We start from the raw sequence: 12,356 nt of genomic DNA on the forward strand, positions 1-12,356 counted from the left end.
CCCGTCACACTAAAACTGGTCACACCCTAAAATCGATCAACCAGTTTTCTCGTGACCGATTTTAGGCTGTGACCAGTTTTCTCGTGACCAGTTTTAGTGTGACGGGTGAACGATCTAGAGCGACCGGTTGTCCTGCGACTGGTTCACATATGAATAGTAGTCCGTTTACCGCGCACTTACGCATTCATGGGCGTCCATATATAATGTACTAAAGAATACTGTCCGTACTTGCAGGATTCGGGTCGTGTTGGATAGGTATGAACATACCTTATATGGGCTGCGCAGCCTGTAGTCCTCCCAGTATCTAATATATAATTTGGAAAGAGACTATGGGGGATGAACGAATGAGACGACTGGCATGTTGATGCACGTGCTTTATTTATGACAGCTGAAGGCAGAGTGAGGTAGCTACTCTGAACACAGTCGAGTTGGTCCCCACTCGCAGGAAGGTGACCAAACTCGACCATGTCGTATAGCGAGCCGCCACATGACTTTGTATGTAACATTCGTTGGTTAATTGGGAACAACACTCCATTTTTTTCGATTCATAGGCGCCGATTCGATTTTTTTTTCGATTCATAGGATTCGAAGTCCCCGGGGGTGAATCCCCAGGGGGCGAAGCCCTACCCGATTTCTCTTCGGATTCTGGTATACATATAATTTCGAAAGAATATATATGTTTGGTTGTTCGTGAGAGTCAATTTAATAAAAAAAACAAATAAGTATTCAAATAAATTCATATAAAATATTTACTATTAGATTAGTCATCTTTAAGCGGTTTATATTACAAATACCGAGCGAAGCCGGGTAAAACCACTAGTAGTAAATATGCATGATATTTTTGTCGTTCATATGGTTTGCGGAGCTGCAGCCTACTAGTTTAGTATGTAGATATACATGCTATTTTTGTTTGCATTTGAACACCAGGATGATCAACGAGCTACTACAGCCCGATTCATCTCTGATTCTCACGAGCCGCCACTGGTACTAATCCTTTTTTGTGGGATTCTATTGCGTAAGTTCTTCTTAGGCGCCTTTGAAAATTAAGATTTCTCGAAACTGCGCCACTATTCAGTGCATTCTTCCGCGAACCGTTTCTAGGGACAGTCCAACCTAAAGTGACACGTGTTTGGGATGAGCTTAAAGCCAATGGCACTATGGTGTTCCGCACCATTGGTAATAGCTAAGGCAACAAATTAAATGACCAGTATTTTAATCAATTTCCGTAAATATATAAATCAGTTTTCGGTCAGTATTTTAATACAAAATGGTTAGGTAAATAAAAAATGAACGGTATAAAAATCTGGCGTACATTCGCCAGAAGAAATAGCATTGGCTGTTGAATGGAATTGTCTATCAATATCATACCAATCTGGTGTTGATACTAGTGGCAGCTCGTCCATGTGGGCTGCGGAACTGCAGCCCTCCCAGTAAAGTACATACAGAGAAATGTTATAATAATAGAAGCGCCCTTTCGAATACATTTCTCGTTTCAATAACACGCGTACCGTTTCCATAACTACACAATTTTGTAAGCGTACGCTATTGCCGAATGCTAGCTGTCGCCATGACGCTTTCATGAAAACTTTCATATACGATGTTAATTGAATAATATGTCACTTAAATGATCAATTTACTTATAAAAATGTATCCCATGTTGTGTGTTTTTGAATGCATCGTGCAATTTTTAACAATGCACTTACCCATTGCCCAGAAAAGTTTTTATCGGACATACGTCGACCACCAAGCATCAAATACGACTGATGCTAAAATTATTTAGGAATGTCTGTGGACAATCGTAATTTGACAACAATATAACGCCAAAAACCACTTCTATTATTATAACATCCATATGGGCTGTGGGGATGCAGCCCTCCCAATATAGTACACATGCATGCTATTTTAACGAGAACTATCATATTAACGAGAACTCGAGTGTCAGATATTCCATATTCGCGATTTTCGTGGCAACGATTGTCGTATGCGCGAAATAATCCGTTTACCATATCTTTAGGGGCCCAATTACTCAAAATTTTCAAACTTCAGATTGTAAGCACAATCATAAATTTACTCGAATGAGACGTTCCAAAGTACGCGGAATAGTTCATTCTGTGTACACATTTGAAATTCATTCAAGTGTGTATTTCTAAAATTAAATATGAAAGATCAAAAATATAACAAATCGCCAAGTAACCAATTATTACTAACATGTGCTATATAGTTATGTATATTGTAGTTTGAACTCATCATTTACAAATCAGCAAAAAACAACCAACGTGCCAACTAATACCAATGTTCATTCAAATCTGCATAATGATAGCAAAAAGTTGTGAATACAATTATGTACTCACAATTTATTATGATCTTTCCTCTGGTTCGGTGATTATTCCGTAATAATCGTAAGTGAAAGTAAAAAGAGGTATGTAAAAAGCAATCTCGCGCAAGTCGCTAAAATCTCGATCACGGATCATCTGGCACCCAAAAACTTCATCAATCGAAAGTCATTTACGCCAAATATTGTACTGACGAGAACTGGAGTGCCATATGTTCCTTCAAGATTTTAGTAACTTGCGCGAGATAGCTGTTTGCGGAATAATCCGTTAACTCTTTCCTGTATATTCAAAATTTTTGTATCACTATTAGATGTATGTTTTGGTGCGGTTTATAGCGATTTTTGCACACTTTTATCACTGATCTCCATTTTTACAATTCAAAAATTTCTGATTGGCTTAACTTACTGATAGTACAGCATGTCAATTGTTAACAATTCATGTGTAATCTGATAGTAAATCGATCATTTCCGGCACAGTACTGGGAAAATGCTAAATATTTATGTAAAACATGTTTATACACGTCAGTGGCGTGCGCAGGTTTTTGGAACAAAATAAGATAAAAAAAATAGAAAGAGGAATTCGATTTCAGAATAGATGAACGCCGAGTTCATCTAGTCGATAAATTTTAAACATTAATTAAATGACAGGTATATTTATTTCTTATATGTATGTGTATGAAAGATATATCATGTTTCGCACTGTGCCCTTATTCATTGCTCACTTTCCAAAGTGATGGTATAAAACTATGGGGGACTTACATATGTAATGAAACGACTATTTAATATGACGGTTGGGAAGGAAGTAAAGCAGTGGCGAACCAAAATGGCCGAGTTGGTCCATGTCGTAGAGCCGCTACAAAACTTTTGCAAAATAATTTCCAACATATCAGGGAAGACCAAATCAAAATAAATTTAGTCGTCTTCAATTTTTAAAAGCATATGGGATGTAGCATTTCATAGATGTGTAATTAAGAAATTAACTATACATACAAAAAATCAGGTATTTATTTATTATATTTAAAAATTGATTAAAAAATTAACACTTACATAAGTACAAAATTCAAAAAAATGTCAAAAATCTAAATTTGTTTAAAAAAAAAGGTAAAATTCGATTCAATAAAAACAATAATTATAAATAAAATGTTATGTTAGCTCGTTTCCATATCTCTTTTTTTTAGGTATTTTCTTAATTTACTATCCGACAATGACAAGAGGAAATTTTCATATTTTACTGCATATTCTTTGTTCAACTGTTTTAATGACTTCTTGTAACTTTTTTGAATTGACGAATCTAAATTGGACCACCTTTTCAATAATTTTTCGTCGGAATAAGATTTCTTTTTCCTTTTTTCCATGGAAAACAGTTTGAATGGATCACTAAAATAAACAGATAACATAGATTAGACATGCATACATATTTATCAATGAGTTAACACTCTTTAATTCTTCATTAATTGTTTCATATTCATAACATTAACCTCAATTTAAATGGAACCAAACAAGAACCCCAGGATTTAAAACATAATAATTATTTACATTGCTCATTGAGTGGAGCTAATCACAGTACCAGTGAGTGTCGTCATATTAAAAACAGAAATTGTACTCAGATTTAAGAAATCTAATACACAAGACACTGAGCAACAAAAAATCACGTTCTTTTCTCACTGAAGCGGAGACTAATCAATCTATACTAAGTTTGACTCACTTTATTCAAACATGACAAAGATTTTCATTGACTTCTTCTCGTTTATGAGGTAAACTTTTGGCACAGCAGTACTAGATTTTGAGTTAAAGACTGCAAAAGCCAAAAATCAAAAGTAAACGAGAAGAAGCCGAAAAAAAACATTGTCATACTCGAATTTAGTGGTTCAAACTTAGTATATGTAGATTGATTATTCTCCGTACTGGTAATTTCTTTTATTGCTCAGTGTTATCGTAAATCATTACATTATATGACTCCTGCAACAATCTATTTCCGAGTTTTGTCACCTGTTGTTTGTCTCGACTTGTTTATCTAACGAGCGCATCATATCTGATTAGAAGTATATTATATATTATATGTACACTTTAACATAAATATACAACGAGTATAATGATATTAAAAGTGAAAGTTTAAATAGCTTATCAACTTACCTTGGAGGTAATTCTGGTTCCCCTCGACACAATTTAGAAGATGTGTCCAAATGGAAGCTTTCATTCGTATCATCTGAAATATGTTTCGTTTTTCTTTTTTTCTTCCTAATAAGGGAAAAATGTGAATGCTGAATTATACATACATATACTATATTATAATAAATTTTCTAATTAAATCATTTGAAAAAAAAAAGCATATATTTTAATGAAACAATCACCCTGATGCAGTTTCCTCAGATTCCTCAACAGTAGTATCCATATGTGCATTTGAAATATCAGACTGTGAAAAGGCTTCAATTTTCCTCTTGTCTTTTCTATAACATAACAATTAAATAGTGAGCATTGTTTAAAAATATTTAATGTGTATATTTGAAGTATTTATATAAAAGCACTAACTGTTTACGAGACGTAACGAATGATTCATTTTTTACTATCGTTTTGGAATCATTCGCCTCGTCTTCCACAATCGATACTTCTTTAAGTTTTTTCTTCTTCCTGAAAAAATAAATCAAGAATAATATATAGAGTTGAGTTGAAATATAAAATATGTTGTAATTATATAAAGATTATAAAAATGTAGACCAGTTCAGAGAGAAATTTTTTGACACCCAAAACTCAACCGGTAAAAGTCGGAATTCTCGACAGGGCAGAGACCGGTAGTTCGGAAGGGAGGCTCAGTCGACCCGCTCCTTCCATGATTGGCTACTCTTTGCGATGCCAATAGTATTGCCGTGCCCTGAATTAACTCGACTTTTACCTGATGAAATACTCAAGACATATACTGCCAGGTTCGCACACAATTTCGGACGGTTGGGCAGCGTACGGAATATTCCGAATTCCGGTAAAAGTGGTTATAGTTTCGTGGATCCAAATGATAGTGAAATACATACGCAAAATGTGGAAAGTATGTGAATGCGTGTGAAAAGAAAGATGAAGCGTCAATTTGGCACAACAAAAACGGAAAAACAGGAATGAGTGGCATTGCAACGCAATAATTTTAAATGTGTTCACATCGCCTCTTGCGTTGTTAGGGTAAAATAAACAAACAATTGAATAATTTCACATGTGTTCGCCGCCTGCGTTTTTCCAACACATTATCATTACTGTAATTTAATTTGATTATTAAGTATTAATTTGAAACTGAAACATTAACTTATCACTCAAGTTATTGTGGCATTGCAACGCATGCCGGGTTCAGCTAATACAATATAAAAACAACTCATAAAACTTAGGGACAGTCAATGCTTAGTTCCAGTCCTGTGCCAAGTTGAAAGCAGCGTTTAGAGACGATCCCGTCAGTTCTTTAATTTGAGCTGACCATCTTATGGAAGACCATTCTTTCACACGCCTTCCCTCTAGTCGTCTGATGAATACCTGCTATTCTAAACTCTCCATATCCTTCCTGGCAATATAGCTAAAGTAGAAAAGAATCCTTTTTCTACATATTGTGAAGAGCCTCTTTGAAACTGCCAGCTCTTTAAGGATGGAGATGTTCATGTGTCTTGCAGTTGATGGAATGAGCAGCATCCCATATCTATGTCTCGACTCTATACAATGTAAAGGGGATCACCCGAGATCATACCAGACAGATCAGAAATAGCAAAAATCACAAAGATGTCAAAAAATTACTCATGTGGGTCGGTTCCAACAGACTATATAATATATCAACCTTATAGAACGATTCTCCTCGTCTATGTTCTCTATACTATTATCTGTTTTAGAGATATTTGTAGACTGCAAATCAGGATGAATTTCATTTCTAGACAGATTTTTATCTTTCTTCTTCTTTTTCCTGTGTAAAATTTTGAATAAAACGTTTAGAATTATATTTTAAATTGTTTATAATATGCACCACTGTCCCATTTAATCCTATTTTTCAACAAAAGTCAGAAACTTCTAGTATATATACATATTAGAGAATGTATTCAAGTTGAATACTGTTTAATTTGCAGGCAATATATGTAAATACACACATTCATATACAGATTTGATATTAAAATCTGGGTCAGTGTTACGGACAAGACATGAAAGTTTCAATGGGAAAGTGGTTAAAAACAATAATAATGTTATTACTTTGGAGAAGGTATCTCTTCTTGTGTAGATATATCCTTTTCAGTTTTGTGATTACTAGAATTATGCAGAGTTTGAATGATATCTTCTTCAGTGAATGAATGAGATTTATCTACGGTGAAGGAATGAGATTTATCTACGGTGAAGGAATGAGATTTATCTACGGTTGAATCTTCTTTGCTGCAATTGATCAATACAAAGCTTAGACCCATGTAAAATATTATAGAGCGGTATATGTACATATATATGTCAAAAAATCACCTCGGAGAACCAGTATTACTGATAACAGAAATGTCACCAAAATTTAAATTGCCATCTGGATCGGCTGTTTCTTTTTTCTTTTTTCTAAAATAATAAAAATCGTATTATATCTGAAAAAATTTCGTTTTTCGTAATATAAAGTTCAATTTGCAATTACCTGGATTTTTTTGAAGACTTTTCCGCAGATTTTGAATCTGGTTCATCGGTGGCTGCGGTTTGCGCTTTATAATTCTCCACTATTTCTTTCAATTCTCGTTGTAACTCTTGAATCTGTTTGGGTTTCAATTCTTTGTACAATGCACTAACTTTAGCCATGCGTTCCTGAAATAATTAAAATTTAAACTAAAATTTCAGATTTTGTAATGCATACATGTATACATATAATTTAAAAGTCACAGTGAATTTGATTATACAGATCGCCTTATAAATAAATCCAGAATTTTGGTGTTTACATATGTATATACATATATTAATAGATTTACTGTTCTGATTTTGTACTATTTCAACAAACAGTATTTAAATTATATCCAAATAATCAAACTCTTGCTATATATAATTTAAATATATACCTTTGGAACTATTGATTTGAGTTCTGGAGCACCCAACATTTTTCCACTAAATAAGGCATACACGCTTCTTGGACCCAGTTTAGGTTTTGTTGGTTTCTGTGTTTTCTTAAATATAAAAAAAAATAAAATGTATAATAAAGTATTCATTTAAAAATAATCATAGAAAAAATATTTTTCGTATTTTTTATTGAAAACATGCATTTACAATTTGTCCTTTTTTCGATTTTTCAAACCACGGTAATTTCTCTTCCGTTGGAAGATTTTCCCATTGATTTTTAAATTTCTCTATCAACTCTTTGGTAGGCAATGAATCGTGCTTTGAAACATTATTTAATTGATTTTTCACATACACTTGCAGAGCAGAATTTTCTTTTTTTTGTGTCGTTAAAGATTTTTTACCCCAAGCACTTTTAAGCTCAGGATAATGGAGTCTGTTAAAAAATGATTTAATAAAATTATAGTAAACAAAATTGGTATTCAACCTTATATTATAAGTATAATTATAAGTATTAAAAAAATTGCAAAAGCGACTGGAATGTTAACTAGAGTACGCTATAAGATTTCAAGGTTAAATTGAAATGACAAGAGATATTTTATACAAATTTCTCCACCACTTCATTATCACAAAAATTTTAATTTTTAACACGATGGGGGTCGCTGACTCATATTTGTATCATGTTGGGTGCACAACGCTTAGTGGCCACTGATACATATATGATTTACGACTGCACGACCTGTATCCCCAACCGATGATGTATTTTTGTATCACGTTTGCATCAATCGTTTGTGGCCGATGATACAATTTCGTTTATGACGAAAACGTGATACAAATATATATCAGCGGCCTGAAAAATATATTCTGCACGAAAACTATATTCGCGCAGTCGTGAATCATATATGTATCAGCGGCTAGTAAGCGTTGTGCACCCAACATGATACAAATATGAGTCAGCGGCCACCATATTGTTAATGATTATTCTATTATGTAATTGTATAATAGACCCAAAATGTAAACTAGTTGACTTTCACAGGTTGCTGAGGGTTATATATATAATATACATACGTAAATATTTTAAGTTTTCGAGCATATTCTTCTCTATTTAAATCAAATTGATTTGCATATTTTTCTTTTTCTGCTTGTGGGAGGTTCGCATACATTTTATTTATTTCAGCTCGAAAGCTTTTCTGAAAAGATTAAATTTTATATTTTTTTTAAATTCAAGTATATTCACATATTATATATTTGATGGAATTTGTAGATAAAATTTAAACAACAGTCTTACCATATCAGGAAAATTTTTCCTTAAATGTTTATTGTCGACTAAATAAAGCAAAATGGGAGCTATGGGTCTTTTGGGTGCATCAGGATGTCGATTCTGAAACGAGCAATATATAAATGATATTCAAATCGAAACAAAGTACAACTAGATTATGTTTAAATAGTTTACTTTTTTCTTTGAAGCATGGAAATTGGTCCACGGTTGAGCCACCCATTTTTCGGCGTCTGCTATAACCTCAATAAGCAATCTATGAAGTCGTAATTTTTTTAAGATGCCTTGCCAGACCTTTTCGCACTCAGCACCGCTGTAGTTTTTGAAAGCAATCTTCAAAACCAAATTGATCACACATTAATATATTGTAATTTGCAATATCATCATGCTACAATACAAGATACGAACCTGATTCCAAGGCAGTTTTTTTTGTCTACGAGCATAATTTGTATTGTCATTGGATGGGATGCACGATTTCATATTGCTTAATAGTGTGTTGAGATCGTCTGATGGCCAAGACAATGTTTCCAAAGCTGTTTACATTATAAAAATTAAACTGGATAAAAAAAAAAATTTCAGTGATTTTTGTTTAAAAATATTTGTATTAAAATAAAACCTTTGGCATCAGATGTGGATGATACATCTTCCGTGTCCATGTTTAGACCTGCAAAAAGTACATAGCATGAAAGTAGCAACGCTTTATGTTTTAATTCAGGTCGGCCGGGAACAAGCGACTATTTATGTCATTACAGCATTTGGAGGTTATGTGATATTTAATGTGTGATGTGTAAATGTGGGTATGAATGAATATTAGTTGGAAGTGATGAATTGAAATCGAATTATTTTTAAGACCTGAACAATTGGACGAGAAGACGAGGAGACGTCGAGTGAAAAGTGTTTTATCAACTAAAAGTGTGGGAAAACATCGAACCAAATACGAAAGGCGCCAACCGAAATTTCAGTACAGCATGAGCGGGGCGCGAAGCGACGCGTAGCGTTTTCCTAACAACTCAATATACGTCCATCAAACAACAAACGACTAATTCAGGGTTCGGTGATTACTGGTCACAAAGTCACTAAAATCTCTATAACGGAACATCTTGCAGCCGAAAAGTCTATCATACTAACGAGAGCTTGGGTGTCAAATATTGTGTATTCGCGATTTTCATGGCAAAAATTATCTTTGTGACCACCGCAATGTAACGAATAGTCCAATTACCCTAATTCAGATGTGTTTTATTTTATTTTTATATTTAAAGCTACAGTCTAGCCATCTAAAAGAATTTTCGATATTTATACATCTAAATACTGCAGTATAAAGTATTTTCCTTTTATTCCTTTGCTTTTAATAATTCAAGCTGAATAGAGCAGCCGATAAAGTATAAAGAATCATCATACCACTTGCACATTTCATACGAATCTGCACCCTTAAAGGTCTGTTCATACCTATCCAGCACGACCCGTATCCTGCAGGTGTCATGCATGTGCGGATAGTATTCTTTGGTACATTATATGGACGTATTCATACTCCATTCGCGCATGCGCATTTACGCATTCATGCGCGTCCATATATGTAGAATGTACCAAAGAATACTATCCTCACTTGCATGACACCTGCAGGATACGGGTCGTGCTGGATAGGTATGAACAGACCTTAAATCACCCTCGCTGTAGAAATTCAACACGCTCAGATTTCAATCCAAATATAAACGAGCAAATCAATAAAAAATCAAAAACAAAGCTCGACCTCTACACGTGGCACGCCACGACTCTGCACTAACTTACCTTAGTGTCACTAAGGTAACCATTCTTACTGTTTTTTTTTTTACCAGTACAGTACTGGTTTTTTGAATATCACGACTTACCAGTACAGTACTGGTAAGTCGTGAGATAAAATCAGTACATTTTTTTATCTAATAGATAAAAGCTATAGGGGATGAACGAATGAAATGACTGACATGTTGATGCATGTGCTTTTATTATGGAAGCCGAAGGGGGAGTGTGTAGCGACTCTGAAACAATGGGCGATTTGGTCCCAACTCGCAGGAAGGTGAGTTGGGACCAGTGGCGGCTCGTGATAATTTTTAGTGGCGGGGCTGCACTGAAAAGATGTCTAAAAAATGTCACCATAATTATTCTATCATGTCATAACAGGACAAAATAAGCACAATTTTTGGCGTACGACCACTTACATGTGGATTTAAGTATTATTGAAAAAAAAGTAGCCAAATTCACCACCCATTAAAGGGGTGAAGATTTCGAAAAATACGCTGGTATTCCAGTAAGATTGCTAAAAAAAATTCGTTCTTGCTGGTTTCGCGACGCGGATTAAAAAAAACCCCAAAACCTTTCAAAAACTTAACCCCCTAATTCGTAACGAAAAATATTAACCTGTTGACAATGCATCGATACATCGGTTGTTTCATCTGCCATAACAGCTAGATAAGTTGCTTTTTTATTTCAGCACTTATTTGTTCCCTACACACGTTCAAAATACAATCTAAAAGTTCATTTTGAATAATTTTTGATGTCCCTTTAAAAACCGAAGAAGTTTGAAAATGTTTTTTTAAAGAATCGTCGAAATTTTGTGAATATTCTAGAAGCCCCCGAAAAACTCCTGGATTTTTTGAATTATCTGTTTCATCGTGTCCCCTCATTGGCATTTCAAATTTACCGCAAAATTTAACGCAATCAATAATTTTAAATAAAACATCCCGATTTTTTTTGACGTTTTCGTTATGCTTATCTATTTCCCGCCGACAAGCTTCCCAAAATCGTGAGATTAGACACATTTTTTAAGTGTTCGACACTTCCCTCGTGTTTTTAAATTTATCGTTTAAATGTTTTAAGTCAATAACTCCTGTTTTCGTCCAAGATGCTTCGTCTGGCGAATCGCCTCCAAACAAAAGACACGGATAACAAAATAACGCGTTTTTTTCTGTACATCTCGTTAACCAATTGTATTTTTTATAAATGTCTGGATTAAATTTTCGCGAGTAACTAAAAGATCTACTAGTTGCAGGCTATGAAATAATTAAATTAGGCGTGAGGCAGCCTAATGCTTTTATAGCGACTTTTTCGGTAAGTTCTAGTCGCGAAAAGTGCAAATTTTGTAATTCTTTAAATTATATTACAAATTTTAAAATTATGACATGGTCCCAACTTGGGACCATGTCATATAGCGAGCCGCCACAAAGCCTTCAGCGAAAATGATTGAAAATATTGGCAAATTAGTCAAGTAGAGTCTATGTTTATCAGAAACATATGCATCTGCCGAAGAACTTTTTTTTTCAATGAACAATATGTGGTCCAGTGATAAAACGCAATATTGAATGCTCATCGATAAGAACAATTTTTACCAATTCTGTGAAGAATTTTATAAGAGCGTTGAAGCAAATTAATTATATATGTTAGTTTTTAAAAAGAAATATTTAGAAACAAATTTTTTTTTTGATAAAATGTCCTAGTATTAAATTTTAACAAAAAAATAGTCACCTTACTCTACACCAGACCATGAATGACCTGAAAATTTAAATAAACGTACAGCGGAAGTATTCCTTGGTTTTAACTCGACCACATAACATAACACGCTTTCAAAATTTAAAAAGAAATCACTTTTCCAATCCAGATCTCAACGTCTATAAATATTTCGCGACTAATCACGATCAATATATCTCACTGCCTTGAGTATATGTTTCACTATAAAATATCGGCGGATTG

General features: G+C 34.0%; 1 protein-coding gene across 2 annotated transcripts; it reads right to left on the reverse strand.

Moving 5' to 3' along the window:
• Positions 1 to 3,315: 3,315 nt before the first annotated feature.
• LOC143919697 (uncharacterized) lies at positions 3,316 to 9,710 on the reverse strand. Of its 2 annotated transcripts, none has more exons than XM_077442154.1 (16): positions 9,489 to 9,710; positions 9,253 to 9,300; positions 9,045 to 9,169; positions 8,814 to 8,969; positions 8,649 to 8,741; positions 8,429 to 8,550; positions 7,571 to 7,796; positions 7,366 to 7,470; positions 6,954 to 7,117; positions 6,797 to 6,880; positions 6,539 to 6,715; positions 6,135 to 6,257; positions 4,862 to 4,960; positions 4,684 to 4,779; positions 4,466 to 4,570; positions 3,316 to 3,709 (listed from the first exon to the last, which is right to left on the reverse strand). In XM_077442154.1, exons 2-16 carry the CDS (start codon positions 9,290 to 9,292, stop codon positions 3,481 to 3,483), a joined length of 1,944 nt encoding a protein of 647 aa, XP_077298280.1. In that variant the 5' UTR covers positions 9,293 to 9,300; positions 9,489 to 9,710; the 3' UTR covers positions 3,316 to 3,480. The 2 variants fall into 2 exon arrangements, with proteins under 2 accessions (XP_077298280.1, XP_077298290.1); XM_077442164.1 differs by having other exon boundaries at positions 9,568 to 9,653.
• Positions 9,711 to 12,356: the final 2,646 nt, after the last annotated feature.

This window comes from Arctopsyche grandis, chromosome 1 (assembly GCF_051622035.1).
Source record: "Arctopsyche grandis isolate Sample6627 chromosome 1, ASM5162203v2, whole genome shotgun sequence".
Lineage (NCBI taxonomy): Eukaryota > Metazoa > Arthropoda > Insecta > Trichoptera > Hydropsychidae > Arctopsyche > Arctopsyche grandis.